At 41.7% G+C, this 27,722-nt stretch overlaps 1 protein-coding gene across 1 annotated transcript; it reads right to left on the bottom strand.

The window, feature by feature from the left end:
- Nucleotides 1-10,308: 10,308 nt before the first annotated feature.
- On the bottom strand, nucleotides 10,309-19,421 carry SPCS3 (signal peptidase complex subunit 3). The gene is made up of 5 exons (XM_027529783.1): nucleotides 19,129-19,421; nucleotides 17,686-17,759; nucleotides 15,433-15,509; nucleotides 14,727-14,842; nucleotides 10,309-13,792 (listed from the first exon to the last, which is right to left on the bottom strand). The coding sequence occupies exons 1-5, from the start codon at nucleotides 19,269-19,271 to the stop codon at nucleotides 13,660-13,662; spliced, it is 543 nt and encodes a 180-aa protein (XP_027385584.1). The 5' UTR covers nucleotides 19,272-19,421; the 3' UTR covers nucleotides 10,309-13,659.
- Between the last annotated feature and the right edge of the window lie 8,301 nt (nucleotides 19,422-27,722).

Genomic DNA, 27,722 nt, shown 5'->3' with positions numbered 1-27,722 from the left:
GAAAAGCTCATCAGTGTATCTTGGATGCTAGCGGCTCATTAGTGCAAGGTTCTCCCAGGAGCATGCATCTCCCCCTCCCCCGCTTCATCCTGCAGTTTGCGTCTTGTCCTGGACCTTCATTATCATTTCCATGATATTCTCTTGCTTCTACCTTTGTTATCATTTGTTCCCTTTCCCACATGGATGGCCTAGGTTAGAGAACTGAGTACCTGGTCACTACTAAGCTGAGGGAGGTCCCTAGATGTCCAGTGGTTAGGACTCCCAGCTTTCACTGCCCAGGCGCAGGTTGGATCCCTGGTCTTTCTCACAAGCAAGGCCGCATGGCAAAAATAAATAAACTTGAAAAATAAAAATTTTAAAAATGTTTTACAACTTTAAAAAACTGAATGAAGTGTGAGTCCAGGAGACAGGAGAGGACTGTTCTCGTAAATCCTGACATATGCATCAGTAATGTAACATTTAGGGTATCACTGGGGCCCATGAGGAAATGCCTAGTATAAAAAAGATCTTTGCCATCTATTCTGGATACTACTGTTATATTGTAAAACTTTGCATATCAGATTTTCAAAATTGAATAGTAGCCTATTTCCCTATTCAAATTACTAAACTGTACTATTTTTTTCCATAAAGTTATTGAATAGTTGTTCAGTATCCAACTTGGTTTCTTCTTTCCTGAATTTTATTAGTTTGGCATCTCTTTGTCACTGATTGTTTCTGTGTTTCCTGATGAATAGCTGCTGTTTAATGGACACTTTCAAACTGGCTTTTTGTATCTAAAAACTGCATAAATTATATCCGAAGCCAAAAATTTCTAAATAAGTAAAATGAAGAGAAATTGGGTATTTTTTTGTTTCTCTGGTTGCAAATGGCCCACAGACAAGGAGCTGAACCAGGAGCAGAAGCAGGTTAAGCTGAGCCCCCACCTCCCACCCGGCGAAGCACCGTCCCTCAGAACCCGTCCATCAGGAAGCACCATCACCTAAGAACATAAACGCCTGCACTGAAGCTTAGCATCCAGTCCAGCTGTTCCGACAGACCAATTGGAAGTACAAGAATCAAAAATAGGCTTGCAGAGAGATGATCTCTTCTCCCATAATAAATTCAGCATTTGCTGACAAAGAAAGACTGGCAATGTCTTTCCCTTTAATGAACATACACGGAGGCTCACCCACTAATCCCTATTAAGAGGAAAAAGTAGACTTAAAACACAGAGGTAGTTTGAGAAACAGGATACATAGACTCCTGCTTGCAATATGTATTTAAGAGGCACTTCCTTACTTTGAGAAACTGAAGGAAACTTTACCTCTTATACAGTAAGCTTGTGTTACTCCAGTTTTATAAAATCAGCTCCAGTTACCAAGCCCAAAGCCAGCGTGAATGTAATGATTATTTGTTATTGCAGCAGGAATGATTAAAAAGCACATTGTTTTACACATCTGCACAGACACATTCTATGAACTGCATGAACTGCATTTTTTATTCTAAACTTTAGAGTAAAATCACAGCCTTACATTGGCATCAACGACAGATTTGTCCTCTCTCGTGAACCTACAAAGTATTTTACCACAATGGCAAATTTAAATTCCCTACATGTCTTCCCTGTTATTTTTTTTTTCCCCTTCATTTCCCAGTTACACATTTTGGAGCCTGTTATAGACATTTTCTTTTTAATTAAATAAGAAAATAAAAGTTCATCACTGCTTGAGTGCGGTGATGCCTCGAGTCCCTGATAGACGAATGGGGAGAAGGATTATTGTTCCAGTTCAACAAACATGTCACTTTGACATAATAACTAAAGGTGATTTCAGCTGGTCCTACGCAGGTGAGACGAAACATGGGCTAACGAAAGATAATGAGTGACATCTGCTGGATAATAAGGGAAATGAAAAGAAAAAAAGTCGGCTATGTAAACACTTTTCAACATCCTAGAACCCAGTAACAACGTAACAATGTTGGCATAAGTCCTTGGGAAAAAAAGGGTAATGGGGTGCGATGAGAGGAAATTCGAGGTGTAATTCTATGCTGTTGTATTATTTTGGGTCCAATCAAGGTAGCTTCAGCCCCAGAGCAACTGTTATAATCACGGTGTTTCTGTTGCCTTTGGTTTGCTACACCTCATCATCCATTTCTGTCATCTGCAGCTTTCCATCAGCTTGACTCAGGCTGGATCTGTGTAAGCAATCAAATGAGCCTTGCAAATCTAGGGCCAAGAAATTCATCCGAACCATCATGAGAAGGGTCAGAACATAGCTCAGCCTCTAAATGGACAGAACCATGATGTCAGACATTGCTCATTCATCCCTTAAGTTCAACTTATTTTTTCTATTTTAAAAACTATTTCTTAATGAGATACCAGGATATCTCTTTATTAAGAGCCTACCTGTTATTACATTTAGGCTGTCCTGCACCTCCATGCGGAGAAGGCAATGGCACCCCACTCCAGTACTCTTGCCTGGAAAATGCTATGGATGGAGGAGCCTGGTAGGCTGCAGTCCATGGGGTCGCTGAGGGTCCGATACGACTGAGCGACTTCACTTTCACTTTTCACTTTCCTGCATTGGAGAAGGAAATGGCAACCCACTCCAGTGTTCTTGCCTGGAAAATCCCAGGGACGGGGGAGCCTGGTGGGCTTCCGTCTATGGGGTTGCACAGAGTCGGACACGACTGAAGTGACTTAGCAGCAGCAGCAGCACCTCCATGCTGTAGCTATTTTAACTACTATTATAGAGAAGCTGGGGGCTTTGCAGGTAGCTTAGTGATAAAGAATCTGCCTGCCAATGGAGGAGCCACAGGAGATGCAGGTTCGATCCCTGGCTCAGGAAGATCCCCTGGAGAAGGAAGTGGCAACCCACTCCAGTATTTTTCTGGAGAATTCCATGGACTAACTAAAGAATGGACTGGTGGGCTACAGTCCACGGGGTCACAGAATAGTCAGACATGACTGAGCACACCCACACGTAGCGAAGCTGAGTGTCTGAGGTTACACAGTCTGTAAGGGAAGAATCTGTCGTTCTTTCTTCAGTTCTAGATGACTCCTAGGTCTGCCCTTTTTACTATACAAGCTGATTTGGGGGACACAGTGTTTTTTGTAAATGCCAGCACCAATGCCATTTCATGCATTAACTGTACAACTTTCATTAAAGACAACAGATAACGGTCCATATACACTGACCAAAGACCTTGATTCTTTACTCATAATTTGGTTTTGCCTTTGAACACTGTTTACAAGCAAGTGTTTCATCAAGACCTGAAGGCCAGTCAAGTTGTACTCAGCATCTTTCCTGTCTTTCTCAAGTGCATTTTTAAATGTGCTCTGGATTATCAGTTTCTTGATTTCTAAAGCAATGGATGTGGCGTAGGTAATTCTGAAGGTCTCTCCCAGTTGTGTATTCACAGAACAGAAACCCAAACCAAGTTGCTGGTTTCCTTCCTTTTCTACAATCAAACACCCACAGAATCAGTAATCGAAATTACTCTTCAGTCATTGAAAGAAGTGCTGTTTGTTTTTTCAAACTTTTATTTTTGTTTACAATGTCTAATGACAACTCAAGTGAAACGATGCACTCAAAGGTAGTCTATTTTTACTCACAAGCACAGGCTTTCAAGGTATTTTCTTGCCCGATAAAAAAAAATTGAAAACACAGCCCCTATTCTTTAAGTTATCTGAAAACTTCACTTTACCCAAAGAGGAAAACAGCTACAATCAAAACTCACAACACATGTAAAAATGACCCCAAAACTACATTTTTTAATAAAAGATCATTTCTATGAATTACAGTAAAAATATCAAATTATATCACCCTAGCTCCTTAAGAAGTTAACGGGGTTTTCAAATTTCCTGAGGTTACAATTGTGATTATTTTACTTCTACAATGAATAAAAGTGATCTTACTACTTCTTTGATTGTGAAAGGGGAAAGTAACATAATATAAATACCTTCTATAATTAGTTCAATTATTGCTTTAAAAGATACAGCAGGTTGACTCTTAAACTCACTGGCTCCACCTAGTGGAAATAAACAAGAAATGCTTGTTTTCTTTTGCAGTTCCTCTCAGGTTCCAGCAACAACTAAGCCAGCCTCATCTTCAAAGGATGGTGGGAGACTTCCTGCAACAGGTATTTCTTTGCAACAAAAATGTTATTTGCTTGAGAATAACTTAAACTCCCATTTATGGAATATAGAAAACAACTTATAAAAACATAAATATCTAACTATGAACTATTATTCTTAATAACCAGTCTCTCATCTTATCAGATGATCCTAAGTCACCCCCAAGGTCTAGGGTTCTACGGTTTATCTCTCTTGCCTAATGCAGGATGTCACAGGGAGCATCAATAAGCCAGTCTTGGTTTTTCTGTCTTCATATAACTCCACGTAAGGTCAGAGATGTAAATTGAGAAAGGCATGGAGGACAGGCTTTGCCAGTTCATTCAAGGCCTGCCTGATCCCATATAATCCCTTCACTTAAATGTCCAAGAGTTGTGATGACTTGAGGCTTACGAGATCAGACAAAACTTATTTTGACTTGCCTCTCAAGTTTCATGATTACTGGCATCTCAGAGCCTAAGAGTGAGCCAAGAATTATTCTCAGAACAATATTTACTTTCTGAAGAGAGCATGGCTTTGCCCCAAAACCCTAAGGGCGTTTGCTCTGATTCACCCGTCAGAGCCCTCTTTGGGCTCTCCCAGCACCCCAGTCAGCTGCAGACTCAGGAAGCGCCCCTGGGCCCACTAGGGCTTTGGCAGAACTGCCCACAAAGCAAACGGGGTGAACTGAAGGCTCTTCTTTTATTCTGGGCCCCATTCAAGTCCATCAGCCTTTGACTTACCAGGTGATTCAGCATTTGGGTTGGAGCAGACACCACAACAGGGTACATGCTGCCTCCTGAACCCAATATGACAACATAAGAAATGTTTAAAAATAAAAGATGGACCTTAATAAATGACCAAGAGACTTGAAGAGGGGGGGGTTAAAGAAATTATAAAAGGACAAAGTAGAACTTTTACAGCGGTAGTGGGCACAGGGGGTCGCCATCCGCCTTTAAAAGTGAAATTCTATCTCCACCCCAGATTTCTGATCTCTAGACACTTCACAGTAGAGTGGCAGGTCCCTGAAATCTATGGGAAAGAGACTGCCATCCTCTGGTATGCATGTACATTAATAGATACCCTGCTCATAGAATTCTGTCAACACGATGGCCCCAAAGTTCCAAATCAGCATTACATTTTGTGAGATGGGGTAGAATTAGGCTCCCTGCTCATTAAATTATAGCAGAAAACAAAGCATTTATGCCAAGAGACAAGACAGTAAAATCTACCTGAGCTTTTATAAAAGCAAACTTCTGGCGTTCTCTTATTAGGAAAGAGAGAAGGGGGGGGAAATGTGTTTACCAAATTGATCGCTCTGTATAAGCTGCTTAGGAGTCTTCTTCACCAGCAAAAAGAAGCCTCAGCTTCCGTATTGGGATCATCTTGTACTGCTGCTGCTGCTAAGTTGCTTCAGTCGTGTCCGACTCTGTGCGACCCCATAGGCGGCAGCCCACCAGGCTCCCCGGTCCCTGGGATTCTCCAGGCAAGAACACTGGAGTGGGTTGCCATTTCCTTCTCCAATGCAGGAAAGTGAAAAGTGAAAGTGAAGTCGCTCAGTCATGTCTGACTCCTCGCGACCCCATGGACTGTAGCTCACCAGGCTCCTCCATCCATGGGATTTTCCAGGCAAGAGTACTGGAGTCGGGTGCCATCGCCTTCTCCACACATGAGACTCTAAAACACTCCTGCAGCCATTCAACCAGCCCCCAGATGAAGTGAACACACACAGTGTCACCGTGCCTAGCTCTTAGGAACATATATGAAAGCTCCAAGGGAAGGAGGAAAAGACCAGTGAGTTAAAACCTAAATGTGAGCAGTAATCAAACCCAAAATTCAGAATTTTCTGGAGGGCAGAGGTCCACAGACAGCAACGCACGAACTGCGGGAGACCTGTTACTTGTTTTTCTCAGTTCTGCTACCAGGGGGCACCAAAGCTCCACTAATCCGCAAAAGAGGCACATTTGAGAAAAACAGCGCTACGGTGGATCCGTTTTCTACAGCTTTTCCTAAGAACACATCTGGCCAGGGGGAAGAACTTCCACTTCAGGAGGGTAAAATAGTTGGACACAAAAGCTTCTTACTATAAAAAAAATAAAATTTAAAATCAAGAAACTAGGAAAACTGTATTGATGAAAATTGCTTCCCTCTCTAGTGATTTATTTATATTAGGGCTTCCCGGGTAGTTCAGCTGGTAAAGAATCTGCCTGCAATGAAAGACACCCTGGTTCGATTTCTGGGTCAGGAAGATCCGCTGGAGAAGGGATAGGCCACCCACTCCAGTATTCTTGGGCTTCCCTGATGGCTCAGCTAGTAAAGAATCCACCTGCAATGCGGGAGACCCAGGTTTGATCCCTGGGTTGGGAAGATCCCTTGGATAAGGAAACAGCTACACACTCCAGTATTTTGGACTATAGTCCATGGGGTCGCAAAGAGTCTGACACGACAGAGTGACATTCACTTTCAGTTCTTTTAGTAATTTTATAGGTTCCACTGAACTTAAAATACATAATGTAGAATATGAATGTATATATAGAAATTTTCATGACTGGATTGTATTAAACTCTACATAAAAATACACATATGAATATATAGAAAAAAAAATTCTCCTGTGCCATCTCACTAAATAAGTAAAACAGTTATGCACTGGATATATATTTTCTTCTTTCCCCTATTCATCATAAAGCTTGTTGGGCCTAGGTGTCTTTCTTCTATTAAGCATTTTATTTTATGTGATTTCTAGCCAGGGGTACCTGACTCCTTTCCTGTAGTTCACCAGAAAATGTGAGGCGAGCGTCACACAGTTAGGATAGTAACACATAGTAAGTGAGTAGTAACTAGCATCTGTCCTGGTGGTGGACATTGTATTGGACTTTGGAGCCAGCCTATCTTCATCATCCAAGGTATTACTTTGTGAAATTTCAACTGCAATTTTACGTGTGTGTGACAGGAAGGTACTGATAGAGAATGAATTCATTACAGAATGAAGCAGGGCAAAGGCTAATAAAGTTTTGCCAAGGCGAGGGTCATAGCAAACACCTTCTTCCAACAACGTAAGAGAAGACTCTACACATGGACATCACCAGATGGTCAACACTGAAATCAAATTGATTATATTCTTTGCAGCCAAAGATGGAGAAGCTCTATACAGTCAGCAAAAACAAGACCGGGAGCAGACTGTGGCTCAGATCATCAACTCTTTATTGCCAAATTCAGACTTAAGTTGAAGAAAGTAGGAAAAACAACTAAACCATTCAGGTAAGACCTAAATAAATTCCCTTATGATTATACAGTGGAAGTGAGAAATAGATTTAAGGGACTAGATCTGATAGAGTGCCTGATGAACAATGGACAGAGGTTCGTGATATCGTAGAGGAGACAGGGATCAAGACCATCCCCATGGAAAAGAAATGCCAAAAAGCAAAATGGCTGTCTGGGGAGGCCTTACAAATAGCTGTGAAAAGAAAAGCGAAAAGCAAAGGAGAAAAGAAAAGATATACCCATTTGAATGCAGAGTTCCAAAGAATAGCAAGGAGAGATAAGAAAGCCTTCCTCGGTGATCAATGCAAAGAAATAAAGGAAAACAATAGAATGGGAAAGACTAGAGATCTCTTCAAGAAAATTAGAGATACCAAGGGAACATTTCATGCAAAGATGGACTAAATAAAGCACAGAAATGGTATGGACCTAACAGAAGCAGAAGATATTAAGAAGAAGTGGCAAGAATACACAGAACTGTACAAAAAAGATCTTCATGACCCAGATAATCACGATGGTATGATCACTCACCTAGAGCCAGACATCCTGGAATATGAAGTCAAGTGGGCCTTGGGAAGCATCACTACGAACAAAGCTAGTGGAAGTGATGAATCCCAGTTGAGCTATTCCAAATCCTAAAAGATGATGTTGTGAAAGTACTGCACTCAATATGTTAGCAAATTTGGGAAACTCAGCAGTGGCCACAGGACTGGAAAAGGTCAGTTTTCATTCCAGTCCCAAAGAAAGGCAATGCCAAAGAATGCTCAAACTACTGCACAATTGCACTCATCTCACACGCTAGTAATGCTCAAAATTCTCCAAACCAGGCTTCAGCAATACATGAACCATGAATTTCCAGATGTTCAAGCTGGTTTTAGAAAAGGCAGAGGAACCCACTGGATCATCAAAAAAGCAAGAGTTCCAGAAAAACATCTATTTCTGCTTTATTGACTATGCCAAAGCCTTTGACTGTGTGGATCACAATAAACTGTGGAAAATTCTGAAAGACATGAAAGACAGACCACCTGACCTGCCTCTTGAGAAACCTCTATGCAGGTCAGGAAGCAAGTTAGAACTGGACATGGAACAAGACTGGTTCCAAATAGGAAAAGGAGTCCATCGAGGCTGTATATTGTCACCCTGCTTATTTAACTTCTATGCAGAGTACACCATGAGAAACACTGGGCTGGAGGAAGCACAAGCTGGAATCAAGACTGCTAGGAGAAACATCAATAACCTCAGATATTCAGGTATGCTCAGATATGCAGATGACACCACCCATATGGCAGAAAGTGAAGAACTAGAGCCTCTTGATGAAAGTGAGAGTGAAAAAGTTAGCTTTAAGCTCATCATTCAGAAAACTAAGATCATGGCATCTGGTCCCATCACTTCATGGCAAATAGATGGGGAAACAGTGGAAACAGTAGCTGACTTTATTTTGGGGGGCTCCAAAATCACTGCAGATGGTGACTGCAGCCATGAAATGAAAAGACGCTTACTCCTTGGAAGGAAAGTTATGACCAACCTAGACAGCATATTGATAAACAGAGACATAACTTTGCCAACAAAGGTCTGTCCTGACAAAGCTACGGTTTTCCCAATAGTCGTGTATGGATATGAGAATTGAACCATAAAGCTGAGCGCTGAAGAATTGATGCTTTTGAACTGTGGTGTTGGAGACTTGAGAGTCCCTCGGACAGCAAGGAGATCCAACCAGTCCATCCTAAAGGAGATCAGTCCTGAACATTTATTGGAAGGATTGATGTTGAAGCTGAAACTCCCCAATACTTTGGCCACCTGATGTGAAGAGCTGGCTCACTTGAAAAGACCCTGATGTTCAGAAAGATTCAGGGCAGGAGGAGAAGAGGACGACAGAGGATGAGATGGCTGGATGGCATCACTGATGCAATGGACAGGAGTTTGTGTAAACTCTGGGAATTAGTGATGGACAGGAAGGCCTGGCGTGCTGCAAACCATGGGGTTGCAGAGTCGGACACAACTGAGTGACTGAACTGAACGAGACCCATGGCCTGTCACAGGTTGCTATGGAGATCTTTTCTCACCAAACAGGTCTTCCTGGAAGGGAACTGGTCAACAGGACTTGAATTTTAAGAATGGGTCTCTCTGGCCTCCTGGACATCTGACCCAACCAGATAATGAAACTCACGTTTAACCCTGGAGCATTACTCAGTTGTGTCCATCTCTGTGACCCCATGTACGATGACCCACCAGACTCCTGTCCATGGGATTCTTCAGCCACGAAAATGGAGTGGGTTGCCATTTCCTCCTCCAGGGGACGTTTTTCTTGGCATTAATAATAACTAGTGTTTTACTTCTTGACTCTGTACCTGGATAAATCGTAAAGGCAGGGCTGAGAACTCCCAGCTGACCTCTTCTATTGTCCCAGAAAAATACTTTGGTTTAAAAAAAAAAAAAGAAAACTAACTTCGCCTCTGAATCTGATTTTCTCTTGAGGGAGTATTTCTATCATTGCGGTTGTCTTGAGTTCACTGGGGAACAGAGAATTGGAAATGACAGGACTCCCACAGCTCAGTGGGCTCGCAGGGTGGGCCCAGAAGCCACGAGTGTGACGGAGGGGGACATACCGCGCCATCAAATGCAGTCACCTGTCTAATCTGACCCGTTTGTTTCTTCATGAGCTCAACCAGCATCTTTAGAGTATTTAAAGTCAGGTCTGTGTAGTAACTGTCAACTGTTATTTTATCTGTCTTCTCGGTTCATGTCCCATTGCTCTTATCAGAAGTCTGGCACTGGGGGAACTCAGGTCTTGGCAACAGGAGCGCAGTGCTTGCCTGACCTGGGCAATGTCCAAGGTACGAAAGGAAGGAAGAGTCAGATCTAAAGTCACCGGGAGCTCAAGAGTGACAACAGCAGTTTTACGAAGGAGCACACTTACCTGCAAAATAGTCCCCATGGTCTGGCCACATTACAGAGACAGTGACTTGGTTCATCATTAGTATTTATTGGGCGCCTATTTTGTGCAAAACACTGTGCCAGGCCTTGGGGAAAATACAAAGATAAACCCACAAGACTGCCCTCAAAGAGCTTACAGTCTAGGGTAGGAGCAGTCTCTGGAGATCTGCTAGGTGTGACTAACCTCCCCAACACCTGCCCCAGAAAAAGACAGAGAAAAGGAAAAAAGAAAAAAACTCAAGTTTACTAGACTTGGTTTCATCCATTTTTAGTTCAGCAGCTTCACATTAAAAAAAAGCATCAATCGGAAAATCTTTTAAATGCATACCTTTTGCTTGTAAACAAAATTCATTTTCATTAGAAAAACGTTGTTTATTGCAATTAAGAAAAGCCTCAAACGTTTCTTCAGTATCGACATGAATGTTTTTCTTATGAATTTAAAGTAAACAGTTTCCCAAATTGCATCAAAACATGCAACAGTTTTTTGAAACAGATTGTTTTAAACCACGGGCAGTCACATAAAAGGTACATAGGCTGTCTGCTAAAAGCAAGGGAGGCTTCTGAAATGGACAGATGTTGACTATCAAAATTCACAGCTTATGGTTTCCCCCCCATAAACTCATTTCATGTCAATTCAAAGTATTATAAAGCAGTCCCATTAACCTGTAGCCCAAAGATCCGAAGCTTTAAGGTTGAGATGGTTCTTATAGCCTTAAAGCCTCTCTCAGTGCTATCACTAGGCTGGCCGGACCCACCAAAGAGCTGTAAGGTAATTACAAAGACAGAAACTCAAAAAAAAGAAAAAAGAAACTCAAATTAACCCCTTTTCCTGTTACACCATAAAGGATTTCTGGTCTCTGGTTATCTTCCTTTAGGCACAAAGAAACCCAATGTAATCAATTGTGGGGCATGGAAAACAGATATATGTGCTGGTCCAGGTTAAACCGCAGGAGAAAAGGAACATGGGAGCACACTAGAGCAGAGTCTCACAATTCTTCCCCAGGATGATCCCAGGACTTTCTAATCCAAAGTGTGAAGCCTTCAGTCTTGTGGAAATGCAAGACTTTTGAAAACACTGATGCTAAGGTAGACAATGTTATCAACTGAATACAGGTCCAACTTTTCATGCAGTTACAGTGGACTTACAAAGATGTGCAAACCCAAAAATGAGTTCCTGAGAGGAAGGTTTTGTATTCCTGTGTTGGATCATCCTTGTCCTGAGCAGTTTCTCTTTCAAATGAAAGCAAAAACTCTTATTGTGCTAGTGGGCCTTTCTACTCCCCTTCCTCACCTAACTCCAAAAAGGGGGTGAGCCTGGACTGAATAGTAGCTGGAGTAAATTTCCACATTCAAGTGCAGCAAACACGGATCCAGGCGTCCAGAGGCCTCTGAATGTCTCAGCTGGCCCTGGGTCTGCCCTGGGCTGCAGGCCCATTGAGAGCACCCTCCTCAAGGAGCACACACCCTTTCAAGCTTTGATGCCGACAGATGTTAAGTTTGTGTCTAGTATTTGTACAAAAACTATACAAAAAGTTAAATCTTCTGGGTGCAAAATCTAACAGAAATAAAGTCAGATCAATATGAATTATATGTTAATTCATCTCAGTCACCTTATTACATCTGCCCTCTCATTACTAAGGTGCTTTTCTGTTCAATCGGCCAAAGAAATACAACGAATTTTACTGATGTGTATGGTATAAAAAAATCACTATTTAAGTTAACTAGTCCAACTCTTGTCATTTTACAGATAAAGAAACGGAGACCCTGAAAAGTTTAATGAAAAAGCTGCGAGCCAAACCCAGTCTAGTATTCATGACACTGTACCTCTGGCCTCCACAGAACACATGCCCTTACAAGCCAAGCTGTTCCAGGCAATGTAAGTAAATGGAGATGTGTTTCTCATGACAAACATCAGCCACTGGTGTAAACGATGCTTAGAAAACATTAGCCCTTTTTGGTTACTGCTGACACTGTTCCTGCAGTGTTTGGTCTAGCTTTTAGGGATGATTGATCTGCAGTTGCTTCCTTTGAGGATATTTATTTGTCCACTGTAGAAAAAAACATGATTAAATATGATTATATAATCAATCTCTAAATTATTTTTACTTACGTTTGGATTCTTTTACTTTTAATGTGAGAATTAATTTATGCAGAGAATGAGTGACATATTACTATATAAATTGTTGGCAACTTGAAAATCAGTCACTTTCATTTAGAAAAGGAACTCTTCTAATAGAAAGGGCGTCCAGGGTAACAAAAACTGTATTAAAAATTACAGAAGTGAATTTTGACTAGTCTGTCATCTGAGGTATAGAAGGACGGACATGCTCAGAGAAAGAGATCTGAGTTCAAGGGTCAGTGCCCTTCCTTGCTGGCTATGTAATAACCTGGAAGCAATCCAATAAACTTCTGGGTCAGTTTCTTTATCTTCAAAGAGCTAACATTTGCACTACCTACCTCATTATATTATTGAGAATCACATACAGTCAAATATACGTGAGTGCTTGTAAATAGAAAAGCACACCAACAATATTGATTATTATTACCCCAATAATTATTAAAATGTGGACCTAGAAAAAAATTTAAATAATTACCACTCGGTGGCACTAAGCATGCTCAGGAGAACAAACTCAGAGAGTAAACCATGCAAACATTTTCAACTTTCTATGGCAATGTTAAAAAAAAAAAAAAAAAAAATCACACAAAGATATAATACCAAGGAGCTTTTTTTAGAGAAAGCACTGAAAGACACAGACTTAAGTGACTTTAAAATGATTTGAGAATGATTTACTGCATATAAAGAGGTATTTAGTCTTTAGTGGAGAAAGCTGCTAGTCACCTGTCAGAAAAACAAGCATTTGGGCATTCCTAAGACAAATGGAATAAAATTCCATCATGTTTGGCTGTTTTGTAAACCAGGCTTCTCACTAGTATTAATTTTTCCAGTATTGAAATATACTCTAAAAGAGATGAAAGAAGATATCTGCTTCCAAATCACATCCAATGTGAGCCTGCATGAACGCAAGGCTTAAATAGAGTTCTCCTGACTCCACAGGCACCTCAAAGTACTGACTGTCCTTCAGGAGCACTCATATTCCATCCAGAATGATGGACATACAACAAAGACTTCAAATACAGGTATTTCACAGAAGCTTCTGATGTGGCTGTCTCACTCTTATAATACTCCACTCTGGTGGCCTTTGTTTGTTTTTATTTGGAAAATTAGGTAGTACATTAGTCTTTCCCTTCAAATATGCCTTCTGATGTTCATTCTTATACCAAAAAAAAAGTTAACGCAAAACAAATGAAGATGCAAGGAAGAGAGAAACGAGATACAATTCATTAGGTATAAAAATATGTTGTTTCAAATTCAGAATAATTTAATAACTCTTCGTTATTTCATATGTATCTGGAAATGGGACAGATACGTGTCCTGATCCTGTCACAAGAGGTAGAATTCCAGCATTTGGTACGACATTCCAGGACAGGGTTAAAGTGACATTCCTATTTCCCCTGTAACGAGACATCATAAACAGACGTCAGCAGAAACATTTGTAGTTCAATAAAAATGTTTTAATTCAAGCACTGTGTATCAGATACTTTATGTTTTAACCAGCTCTTAAGTGGAATTCTAATCTACAAACACATTTTCTCAAGTCTTTTGAAATCTCAGACAATGCTGGAAAACCCCAGCATTCTCACTGTAGGCTTCCCGTAATGACCCACCTGAAGTTACTTAAGAGTCACAGGCAAGCCATCAACCAAAACGCTTAAATATGTAAAACGCAGGAAACACAAACACATTTGAGCTAGAAACCAGGGTGAAATGATTTGAAACTTAATTCTATCATTATCCACATGGGCAAACCTGAATTGATCAAAATCTCTCAATGCTGGAAAATTTTTATCTGCAAAAATAGGTTTGGTTAAAATAGCTCTTCCTTAAAATTCTTTCCAAAGCTGACCCACAGAGACTTGAGCCAAAGCGGACCCAAAAGATCATTCTTTCATTTTGTACAAAAAGAAGCTGAGGTTCAGAGAGGTTAAGTGAACCAAAACCAGGAACCTCAGTATCAAATCCTGGACCAACAGGCTGCTTCCTCATTCAGGTTCCCTGGCAGTTCCTCTGACAGCCCTACAGGAGCCCTTTGGGGATAACAGTCCCACCTCAGGATCAGCAGCCCAGGACACTGCACTGCTGAGAGCAGAAGCCCCAGGCCCTCCCAGTCTGACTATTCAGTTCCCAGAGGGCAAGAGAGCCGAGCGCTTAGGCTCCGGCTTGCACAGCACTGTTTCTGCTCAATCTTCCAGTTCAGAGCTAAGTAAATACTTTTCTTCTCTATCAACTTTTCTTTTTAGCCTGTAACATTTTTCTTTAAAAACACATCATGTCTTTCTCTCCCCTTCACATAGCATCGCATGTAAAAAATGACAAAGGGTTGCTCACTTGAGACCATTTCCGTCATCAAAGAAAAAATACTTTGTTTTCATATCTTTTAACAGCAGCTTCGGATTATCACCTCTCAGAACAATCTTGTCCCAAAGGACAACCTGGTTCAGAGCCTGCATTAAAATAAAAATTAATTAGATAATTCAATAGAAATTAGCATCTCGGTCACTTCAGATGTATTGGTAAATAAAGTCTTATTTATATGATGAATCTCACTTTGAGGGAACTGTTAAAATCTTAAATCAGACAAAATGATACAAGTGGATAGACACAGGAGTCCAACCTCTCCTGGACAAGACTCTTCCCTAAGGAAAATCACCTCTTTTGCTAAGACAACCCTATTATTTAAAGCCCTTGAAACTCAATGCAAGGTTTTAGACTTATGTGCTCTTCAGAGCAAGATCCTAGGAGAAACAGAAATTTCGTTATGGTAAAACCCTAGGAGTCAGACAATCCTTTCAAGTCACTGCTTTGACAGATCACAAACAAGTTTGGGAAATTAAGGACATGAAATGGAGAAAAAACACATCTGTAAAAAAGACAGAAGCTACAAAAGAGATAGTTTTGTTAGTAGAGTCACCATCTCCATGGGCTTGTGATTTTTACTAAATTACTCAGATATTTCAAATATATAAAATTTATATTCTTTCCTAGAGAATGAGGCTTTAAATAGCTACAAAAATACTTCCACACATGTACTTACATTATTTTTTGTTGAATATTCAGCTGATAAATAAAGAAACAACTGCTTAACATTCCAATCAAATATATTTTCTAGATGTAAATAAATTAAGGAATATATAAATCACAAAGCAGCATACAACTTTAAAAAGATTTTAGTTATTCTTAAATTGATCATTCATAGCAATATTGATACTAAAATTAAGATAAAAAAGAGGTGGCCCAGAAACATACTGGTCCACTAATAAAAACATATAAAAGATAATACAGTGTAAAATCCAGCTCATTCCAAAGTCAAAAAATATCAGTGAGATTAAGAGCATCCTTCCCTGCTCCTTTAAGCATTACTACCTGAGATATTTCAATTAATAAGAAATTAGCCAAGAAATAAAAATTTAGTTTTCTGGAAAATCAACCCACTAAGTCTAAAAGAAAGAGGACCTAGTATATTAAACATACATGATGCCAATGGAGTTCTGAGTATCACCAATGATCGCAAGGCAACCTCATGTTATGCAAAAAAGAACAGGCTCAAGTAACTAAACCAAGTAAACTGTACAAGTTGAACTGAACTAAACCAAGTACAGTAAACTGTACATGTTGTTTATGGACACATGCCAGTAGAGATCAAAATGTCTCAACCCATGATGTGCCTTATAAAGTAAGAGTATGAACACCAATTTGGTTTACCAGAGTGAAAAAACTCACCAGGATTAATTACAACACTAGCAGCACTGAGACCCGGGTTGGGAAGGTCTCCTGGAGCAGGGATGGCAGCCCACCTGCCTGGAGAACCCCAGGGACAGAGAAGCCTGCTGGGCTACAGTCCATGGGGTCACAAAGAGTAGCACACAACTGAGCGACTAAGCACAGTGGCACTAAGAAACGAGCTGAGTTAATGTCTGGATTTCATTCAGCATCATACATTAAGTCAGTCATTTCATTATATCCATTTACATGCTAAGAGGTTCATGCTCATGACATTCCTCTCTTGGATATGTGTGTCCACTAAGAATCACTATTTTAGAATTGAAGTCTTGGATGTCTCTTTATATGGAAAGGTGCAATTTCAACTTTTAGCAGCCAGGTTAAAGAGAATCTAAACTACAAATGATGAAGCTGGGAATATATAAATATAATAGCTCAAATATCAGGAAGTTTCACTGTAATTGCCCAATACACAAAATTCCTACTTTTACACTAGATCCAAACTCCCTTACTAGCTTAAAAAAAAAAAAAAAAAAAAAAGACATGAAGACTTAATAGCAGAAGTCTGCCACAGGACTTTTCTGATGGAGTATTCTATTTCCTTAAAAAAAAAAAAAGTGCCTAAAGAATTAATTACTAGTCTACTTCTAAACCCCATAATTTATTAAAAAAAAAAAAAAAGAAATTAAAAGTAATTCCAGGGTAGTAAAGGGGCATGTCAGGTAAACTTCCCAGGTACACAATCTGCTTCCACTGTTCAGACAGCTGCTTTACACAAGTACAGACAATTCAATCTCCATATTCAATTTTAATCCTGGGGTCCTAAAAAGGCAGGTGAGATCCTAGAAGTGGCTGGGAAGAATATTGCTAAAATAGTAATCTAAGCCCCTAAAAGAAGATTAAACTGGCCAAAAAGGAGTCAAAAGGTGGAAATTCAAAATAAACCTCCATTTTAAGTAATTGCTTTCATTGTTAAGATTTCTCTTACTATATAAGTACTTATAAAAGAACTATAAGGCAGAATGCTAGCACTTTTAATAATAATCATCTGATAATGACCTTCTGAACCACAGGACATGCAATTCGCTTTTTTTAACATATGCTTCTCTCTGCTATCACAAAATACTGACATATTCTTTGGGAGTGTACATGAAACACTGCATCTAGGTAGGCTGAGTACTGCTAACATCCTTCCTCCTTTAAGCTAAATGATCTAACTTTATTTTCTTTCTGAAATCCAGACTCAAACTATTGTAGCTGGAGTGCGTTGCCATTTCCTCCTCCAGGAGATCTTCCCAACCCAGGGATCGAACCCAGATCTCCTGCATTGTAGACAGGCACTTTACCATCTGACCCACCAGAGAAGCCCTAGATTTAACTCATGAATCTATAAATAAGTTTTCTCAAGGTGTGAATGAGGGGACATTAACACGATTATACTGATGAAAACACAAGCAGAGAAATTTCCAAGGTTTGACTGATAACGGTGGATAAACATTTATTGCCCCCCCAGTCACTGAACAATATGATTATACAAGCAATGAAGAATATTTTTTCAAAAGGATATCAGCAGTTATATCAAATGTAATGAATCCCAAATCACTTCTTTCTCTAGGTCCAGTGAAGTCTTCTACATTTTTTCTAGAAGCAAAAAACAGTAAGTTTCACCATCCTTCAAACTTAACAGCATACAAAATTCACAAAATTCCTTACATAAGTGAAAGACGGTCTAGCTGTACCCCACAAACAAGTAAAAACCAGAGAAACTTGTGTATCAACATTCTAATTCACTATTAAAGCAGATCTTCAGCTATTTCCATTTAACTTAAAAGAATCCCTAACAAAACCCAGAGGGAGATAAAAAGTGCTCAAAGAATGTGAAATATTTTATGTCAAGTGATCTGGAAGAAGGGGAAGAAGAAATTACATACGACTATAAGGAAACCAAAACAAAATGAACAATTGCTATTTATTGAGCGCTTACTATGTGTCTCTGTCAGGTCCTATGTATTTTTGACAATCATCTCAATGCTCAAACATGCCTATGGGTTGGGTGTTACTTCCACTTCAGAAAAAAGCAAATGAAGACCAAGGAAGGTAAGAAGCTAGCTCCAGATACCCAGGAGCTAACAGTTCAGGATTTACCATGAGCCACGCTTTTCTAAACTCTCCCAGAGCAGACAGACTCGGGAGTTCCAGCCAGGGTCTGTCTTCATGTAAAAAAAGCAGTTGCTAAAAAACATCAACATAGGCAGGAAAAAAAAAAAAAAATAGTGGGGGGATAGCTATCAGATGACCAGCTGGTCCGCATTTCCGACTTAAGAAATAAAACGAAGGTTGAAGACGAGAGAGCACTTGTTGAAAGATGGCACAGAGAAGAACGACAGAAGAACCAGGGAGTTTAAAAAAAAAAAAAAGTGCTACGAATCGAAGAAGAAAGTCCCGGAGAATAAATCTTAGCATTAAAAAAAAAAGCGGAAGGACCATGTCATTTTAAAACTCTACTTGGGAGCATGTTTGCAGACTGTATTCAAGCCGCATGGCCCTTCAAAAATTTTTAAATTCAAAGCACGCCGTCGCGCAGCGCCGGGGTGTCGCGTCCTACCCAGGCACCCTCACCCCTCCGGCCCAGTCGGCAGGCACCTTCGACGGCTGTAGGAGCAAGCAGACCCCGGGGAGGTGAAGGGTCGAGGGTCGAGCGGCGCGGACACCTGGCGGGTTAGGGGTACGAGGCCGGGGGGTGGGGAGCGCGCAGCGCTGTCGTGGGGCTCCCTCATTGGCCGCGCGCGGGCGCGGAAGTGAGGAACCGGAAGGAAGGGCGGACGCCGACCCGAGCAACGCTCCACAAGAAAACTGAAGAGCGAGCCCGCGAAGGCGCGGCGCAGGGTGGCGCCGGGGGCCGACCCGCCCGCTTGTGGGCGCCGGCTGCTCGTGAGGGGGCCCCGCAGCCCGGCCGAGCCCCCGACACCCAGCCCGCCCATCCCCGCCCCCCGGCGTCGGCCGCACTCACAGCATGATCCGCGAGACGTGCAGCCGCACCGGGACGCTCCTGTCTTTGAAGGCTGTGGTGATGAAGCAGCCGAACGTGAGCGCCGCCATCACGCTCAGCGAGAAGGCGAACAGCGAGTTCGCCCGCGACAGCACCGTGTTCATCTCGGCCGACGCCCCGAGAGCGCACCGCGGCACAGGCACAGCCGGGACCCCGTTCCGGCAGCGGACCGGCTCCCGACTATCCGCGCCGCCTGCGCCGCGCGTTCCGGGGACGCGCGCTGCCGCGGCCCCGCCTCCTTTCCGGTCCCGGACGCGATGGAGCGCGCGCGCCCCCGCTGCCCGGACACACCCACCGGCGGGCGGGGCGCGCGCAGAGCCTGAGAGACTGACCGCGCGCGGGGCCGCCCCCTGTACCGTCCTCCAATCAGCGACGTGGAGGGGCGGAGCTTCGCCCGAGGAAGCTCCGCCCACTTGGTGTTACGTCCCTAGCCCGGCCCGGGTCTCCATGTCCATCAACCTTTCTCCGCCTCTTAGTCAGCTTGGGTGGAACTGTGGCTTCCTAGGTGCTTAGGTTCCGTTATTTTGCGTTTAAAACCAGCAGCAGGGCAAGATCGTTTGGTGCGTGTCCTGACGGGTCGCGTTTGAAAGCAGCACTTTACAAAGCGCCCGGTTTTCCCCTTTGTCAAGCCTGATAAAAGTTAGAACATCAGCTTTTGGGGAGGGCGTGGGGCACAAAATTATCGGATAACTGAAAGGATGACCTCACTGGGCTCTCAGGATCAAAGAAGGTGATCGCTGTGGAACTGCTATGCCACACAAAGGATAGTTTACATTTTTATAAAATATATAAATTCATAGCGTAAATTTAGCAAGCCATCAATATATAATGGCCCTGAGAGACCGTAGGGTTCAGACTGCCAATCCCTGAGCTTAAATAAACTGCCGTCACCTTTGCTGCGTTAGCAGCTAAGGTGGGTTTTTGTTTTGGGTTTTGTTTTGTTTTTTGTGTGTAGTTTAAAAAATAGGATTCAATGAGCCCAGTAATCCGCTCAAGTTAACTTCTTAAAAAGTTTTGAGTCCATAAACTAAGAGTGCGAACACCTGAGATACCTGCAGACCAGAAAATGATACTCTGACCCTATTGCTGTTTGACCTGATCAGTTGTTGAGCCCTTGTTTCTTTGTACTACTCAGTAATCCCTCAATTTTCATACAGCCATACAGTTAAAATTCTTACTAAATGCCTAGTACAGCAGGCTCTAAGAGAACAGGACTGATAAGACAAAGCCCCTGCTGAATTGAAGTAGGGCCAAGTAATGAAAACCAAACAAGCTTTAAACTAAAGAGAGATCTTTAGCTAAGTTTAAGCCCTAAATTTTTATGTTCCAGGCAGCACAGTAATTAAATGAAGCAATGATTTGTTGAACATCTACTGTGTTGCACATGATACAGAGATGTCTGTGTGTATAATATGGATATCAAAGAAGTATCTATTGCTTCTTTATTGAGAAGTTTTTTTTTAAACATGAACGAGTGTTGAATTATTTTCAAATATATTTCTGTATCTTTGGATGTGATCGTATGATTTTTCTGGTAGCTCTGTGCTATAGATGGAATGTTTGTGACCACCTTCTCTCAATTCCATATGTTGAAATCCTAACTCCCAATGTGGTGGTATTAAGAGATGACCTCTGGTAGGTGAGCAGGTCAAGAGGGTGGAACCCTTATGAGTAAAATGAGTGCCCTTCTAAAGAGACCCCAGAGAGGTCCCTACCCGTCCCTTCATGTTGTGAAATGGTAAGAAGACTGCAGGTCTGTGAACCAAGAAGAATACCTTAAAAAGTTAAAAATCCATATGCAACTCTTATCATTCTATCTTAGTAACTTGCAAAAAGGGAATAAGGAAATATTTGAATTCTTCATATCCTTCCTTTGAAAGGTCTATTCTGAAGGAAAAAAACTGTGTAAATGGAATTTATTAGATTTTAGCTTCTGGGTGCTGAAGTATGTTCAATTTTTTTGCACTAATACAGTCTGAATCCTTATATTGGAAGGAAGTAAAAAGTACTATTCAAAGGATGCGAATATACTACTAAAACCGAAGTTCGTGAAGCACAAATTCTGTTTCTGTGGTTTAATCATTAGTTGTAAGAGTCAGTCATAAGTGTATGATATTCTAGGAACAGGTGGGGAAGCAAAGAACCTGTGATCTGGTATAAGATCCGTTAACAGGCGCTGAATAATGAGCTTGCCAGGTGCACTGATTTTACCATATAGGCAGGCAAGACCCACTGCCCCAAAGACAGTTGTGGTTCTGGTGAAAATCAACATACTATTTGAGTTGTACACGAACACTTTGGGTGTCTTTCTGCTCTTAACATTGCTCGTTTGTGTAAAACACAGTATCAGTTAGTAGTTGGTGATTTTTGTGACAAATTTCCTGTGAAAGATCCCAAGTGATTCCTAACACCAAGTGATTCCTGACACCAGGTGACTCTTAACACCAATATCCCTGGAAGAAAGCAGTGAATAGATCCTGTCTTGCTTCTTTTCTCAAATAAATATAAAGAGAAAGCAAAAGTTCAGTCAGTCTACAAACTACATTTCTTCCTTTCCATCTTCATTGAGGCTTTGGATGTAGGTGTGAATCTAGAGAGCAACCCACATGACATTTGTACTTCTCTTTGGTTCAGAGGTTTACAGTAAATGTCAGTTTAGCTATTCTCATATTCCATTATCTGAAAAGTTGCTTTCTATCATTTGATATCATTAAAGGACATTTTTATATGAAGTGCATATTCAACTCACACAATACTCTTTGTTCAGTCAATGCATTATGGGAATTAATAAGATAATGCACTTTAAAGCTGGCTTCCCATTTGGTACAGTGGTAAAGAACCTGCCTGCCAATGCAAGAGATGCAAGAAATGAGGGTTCAATCCCTGGGTCAGGAAGATCCCCTGGAGTAGGAAATGGCAACCCACTCCAGTATTGTTGGCTGGAAAATTCTATGGGCAGAGGAGCCTGGCGGGCTACAGTCCATGCAGTTGCCAAGAGTCTGACACAACTGAGCAACTGAGTGCGCGCACACACACACACGCACATTTTAAACTTACTTGGAATCGATAATATTATATATATATAATATAATTTCCATCGTTTCTATTACCTTATGTATATAATTTATAAATCCAATATTTGTATATATGTATTAGCTAATATATTTTTATTCTTAAAATTAATAGTTTATTATTAGACTATTCAAAACAAAATATAATTCTTTGCTTAACCAACCATGGTAAAGAGTAGGAGTCTATTTTCAGTTCAGTTCAGTTGCTCAGTTGTGTCTGACTCTTTGCGACCCCGTGAATCGCAGCACGCCAGGCCTCCCTGTCCATCACCAACTCCCGGAGTTCACCCAGACTCATGTCCATCGAGTCAGTGATGCCATCCAGCCATCTCATCCCGTCCCCTTCTCCTCATGCCCCCAATCCCTCCCAGCATCAGAGTCTTTTCCAATGAGTCAACTTTTTGCATCTCATGCGAAGTGGCCAAAGTACTGGAGTTTCAGCTTTAGCATCATTCCCTCCAAAGAAATCCCAGGGCTGATCTCCTTCAGAATGGACTGGTTGGATCTCCTTGCAGTCCAAGGGACTCTCAAGAGTCTTCTCCAACACTGTTTTACTGGCCCTGAAACACTGGTTTAATGTTTCCATTGTGTTTTTTTTTTATATCTGATTGTTGTTATTCCAGAGGGATTTTGTGTCTTCAGAAGACGTGCTTTAAAGAAGATGTGTTCATTAACTGCTTTATTCCTGCCTAAGCCAAGAATGTTTGGTAACAAAGAAGATAATCTGTTTTTTTTTTTTTTTAATTGAACAATAGCAGGAAAATTCGCTGATACTATTGAAAGGAGACAAATAGAGACTCCTACCAGAAACTGTGTTAGATAACCAAAAATCTGCTTTGAAGAAGAAGGATACTAGAACAACCAATGCCAGTCAGCCTAATTCTGAAAATTGCTATGCAGAGAGATGAACTCTCAAACCAAAGCAAACAGAAAACCTTAAGGCCAGCATTCTGAGCTCACCTCCTGAGAATGGTGCCCATGCATGTCCTCACTGCCTCTGATTCATCTAGGAGTAAATTATTTGAAGACCCATTTATAATTAGAATTATAAAAGAAGCATTTCATTAGACTATCAATCGAATGGGTAAATCTGAGGCACTATAAATAAATCTCTCAAGCAGCAACCCTCTCCAGTGAGCTCAAGTAATCAATTATAGCTCCACTGAGAGAGATGCGTTTTAATGTCTGACTTTGCCAAAAAGCAGGCTAACAGCTGATCCATTCCTAAAGACATTAGTGTTGGTTTTCAATCTTTATTCATAAGAAACGTTGTAAGTCAGGCATCCAGAATTCTTTGGTTCTTAATTTTTTTGATTACTTCAGTGGTCCTGCTGCTAAGTCACTTCAGTCATGTCCAACTCTTTGCAACCCTATGGACTGTAATCCACCAGGCTCCTCTGTCCATTGGATTCTCCAGGCAAGAATACTGGAGTGGGTTGCCATGCCCTTCTCCAGGCGATCTTCCCATACCATGGGGTCAAACTCATGTCTCTTACATCTCCTGCATTGGCCATTATTTAGTAAAAAATATATTTAGAAACTGAGAACATTGAGGATAGAATAGAGTTTAAACTCCAGTGAAGATTTTGGAACGTTAATTATGGTGGACATCTGTCATTCATGTTTACCTACATTTTTTTCAGCGCTTTCTCCACATGATAATATCAGCAGTTCTGCACTGTGTGCGTTCTTCTTCCCAGTGCAGAATCCGAAAAATAACTACTTTTCCCAACACTTTGCTGCCAGGTACGGACATGTGACTCAGATTTCACCAATCAGATAAAGCCTAATGAACCTACGATTTGATTGACAATATAAGGAAACAGGAGACTGACATCCAAGTTTGCAGGCCTGGGTGTTGAAGTTTGAGGGTGAGTGAACCAGCCTGAGAGCCACAGCAGAGGCAGTGTAGCTGGGTGGTCATTGGTGGTAGAAACATGACTGGTCTAAGGTGAGATAAGCCAGCCAGTCCCATGGATATGACACATCCCAAGATAGATCCCTTCTTTCTCTGCTGGTTTTTCTTTTTTTTTGTTTGTTTGTTTGTTTTTAAATCTGTGCCGTTTAATTTCTGCTTTCTTTTACTCCAGTCATTGCCCAAATGCTTACCTTGTTTAATACTGTTTTGCAGTGGTTTGTTATGATTTCAAATCCACTTGTTTATGATAAAATGAAGCTGTTTTTAAGAGTGAAGTGGTTTTCAAGAACAAAGTGGTTTTTTTTTTAATAATTTTTATTGGAGTATAGTTGATTTACAATGTTGTGTTAGTTTCTGCCATATAGAAATCTGCTATATATACCCACTCGTTTTTTATTTTCCCAATGAAGTTAGTGTTTTGATGTAAAAGTGAAATTGTGTGTCAGGATGTCATCAACCACGTCCATGCTGAGCACTAAGTTGCCCAGCAGCTGAGGGGTCACTGGGGGCTGGTCACTAAGAATGTGTGAGAGGCAGCCAGGGCAAGGGGGCACTTAGGTTACAAACACTCGAGAGTGTTGCGTCCAGGCAAAGGCTGGCCGTTGCTGATCTAAACAGCTCTCCAAAGATCTCTGGGCATTCGCTCCTGCTGTGAAGGCAACTGTTACCAGGAGTGGCCCCAAGAGGGACTGTCCTCTTGCCTATCAACTCCACTGCAATCATTCCAAGCCACAGGTTCTACCAACAGGGGACTTTTCATTCTTGTGCTGGCAGCTGGCCATTAGCTCTAATTGGTGAAGCCTTTTCCCTGAAAACCAGCTCATAGAAATGTCCGGGTCCCCTTGTCTGGGGTGATGGTATAATTAATCTACTATTGGCTTGAGTCTGTTATTTCTTTATTGGTTTATTAAGAGACATTATCCTGTATGCTGTTGGCTTATGAAATTATTATAATCCCCACAGGGAACCTGTGTTAAATAAATTCTTGGCAAAGACACTCTTGGTCTCTGAGCAAGCATAATTTGCCACAAAACAAAACAAACCCCTATTCAACAATGACATGATGTGGCGTTAGACTTATCACTAAAGTCTATTTTCTGGAATATTAAGCCATGATTGACTTCTGAGCCCAAAACTGGTACATCATGTACCAGTTTTCTTACATTTTTGTCGTTCTGTTTACAGTGTTTATGCTCAGCTTAGTTACAAAGTGCCAGATGGCAATTCATTGCCAGTAATTTATTAGGAAATGGGGAAAACACATGAAATATATAGTGCTAGAATATGGAGATGCTAATCATCCGTGGCCATGTTTTAAAATTTACACCAGTTACATATTTCTTTGGGTACAGTTTTCTGAAATGAAGCCCACGCATTGTCTCACAAGATGTTTAGCCCCGGAGTCTTTTCTCAGCGCTTTCTTTTCTGCAGTTGCGTAAAGCTTCACAAATCAACGTGGAATTCTGGTGCTCTGAATTTTCTGCCCCTGCATATCCAGGATTGTGCTGTGCCATCTCAAAGATGTTATTCTTTGATGCCTTCTTTCTTTCACTACCCAATTAGTCACCAAGTTTCTGTCGACTCCATCCCTAAGTGTGTCCTGCGTTTCATCCACTTTTCTCAGTTTTCACTTCGTTACCCTAGTTCCAGCCATCACCTCAGCTGGCCCGTGCAGCAGCGCCGTCACCAGTCCTCTGATTCTGTCCCTGTCTTCTGTGATTCTGTATACACCAGTTAAAATCCTCCTCCCTTGCTTTTAGGAAAGCCTTTCAATCACCTTCCATTTAATTTAGAATGAAGTCCCATGGATTTGTGATGTGGCAGTTGGCTTCTCTGAGAAGGTATCTCGAGTCAGAGCCCTGCATGCAGGCAGGTGAGTGGGGAGCATCACAGGCGGTCCCCAAGGGGACTGAAAGCGAGTGCAGTTGGCAGGCGTCACTGTCAGCAGCTGCGAGAAAGGAGAGTCTGCGGGTACTTGACAGTGTCCAGTATCCGTGGCTCAAAAGTAGGGTCATGTTCCCTCCTTCAGCACCACCTCATGCCTGGCTTCAGGCACACTGGCCCTCTATCAGGTCTGGGGAAATCAAAATCCTAGACTGCTACCTATTTTTCTATAAGGAAGGCTCATTCTGGATCATCACACTAGCATCTCTGAGGCCCCACTCTCTGCAAGTGTTTGCCAGGTTATAGAGAAATAGATTTGGGCTTCCCTGGTGGCTCAGACGGTAAACAATCTGCCTGCAATGCAGGAGACCTGGATTCAACCCCTGCGTTGGGAAGATCCCCTAGAGAAGAGAATGGCTATCCACTCCAGTATTCTTGCCTGGAGAATTCCATGGACAGAGGAGCCTGGCAGGCTATAGTCCATGCGATCAGAAAGAGTCAGACACGACCGAGCCACTAACACAGCTCCAAAGACATAGACCTAAGAAGACAGGATGTATCTCCTGCTTTCAGAAGGCAGGATAGCTTATTGCTTTGCTTGTACAAAACACTAGAAAGATTCTGGAATTAAACTTATTAATTAAATCTGACTTATCCATGGGATCAAATATAAAAATACGCATAGATTCAACAGATAAGCTTCAAAGGGACAGAAGACTGGAACCAAGCTGCTGATCAAACGCACGTGACCCAGATTGGGATTCTAGAGTTCCCAGGAAAACAAAGCATCTGGATTCATAAATGCCTCCCAAGATCCCTCAAGGAACAGGCATTAAAAAATCTCCAAAAGTAGCTTTCAGTTCAGCAGTTTGTTGAGGGTGATTTTCCAGTTGGAACAGGTGTGGAGAACTTGATGGACACTGTCTCAGAGACACAAATTTCTTAAAACTAAGCAGTTCCACCCGAAAAGATGGTGGCAGCAGCCTCTGGGGCACAAGAAGGGTCTGCTCAGAAGAAACCGAGGGGCCAGCTGCCACGTGGAGCTCCCGCACAGAGCCCAGAGTGCCCACATGCAAGGCTCAAGGGGAAATGCAAAGTATGTCCTGTGGCCGGAACAGTACCCCAAATTAGATCCGGTGACTGGAACCTTCTCCATTGCAAGCTCAACATCTCTGCAAAAAGATTTCAGTGTCACAAATGTCACTATGAGAGAGGAGATTGTGTCTGGGTGGCTGTTTCCTCCCAAAACCTAGTAATGTTCATAGTACCCAAATTCAGCTCTTGCTGAGAAATAACTTATAAGCACCCAGTATGTAGATGTTCTAATGTTCCCATCCTTTTGTATGCAATCTGGTCAAGATAAATCCAGGTTTTTCTTTTATTCCCTCAGCTAGTATACTCAGATACCACTGAGTTTCTGCCATGGTTTTGGCAATGTTAATACGGTGTTCCAGGAATGTAATTTTTCCTGGGATAACTGCCAGCAGCAAGGACCGGTTCTGTTTTCTGCATTTGTTGGGTAGAGAGCTAGGGCTGTGGACAATCCTTTCCGACCTAGTATCTGTTTGAACTGTTTGATAAGCTAGGAACTCTGGAGGCCTGGCCTTGAGCGGGTAGGGCTCCTGCTGCCCTGACTGTCATTCAGGTGAGAATCCTGGCTGGAGAAGGTGCAGGAACACCAC

The sequence above is a fragment of the Bos indicus x Bos taurus genome, chromosome 27 (genome assembly GCF_003369695.1).
Source record: "Bos indicus x Bos taurus breed Angus x Brahman F1 hybrid chromosome 27, Bos_hybrid_MaternalHap_v2.0, whole genome shotgun sequence".
NCBI classification, from domain to species: domain Eukaryota; kingdom Metazoa; phylum Chordata; class Mammalia; order Artiodactyla; family Bovidae; genus Bos; species Bos indicus x Bos taurus.
This window is presented reverse-complemented; position numbering and strand designations above follow the sequence as displayed.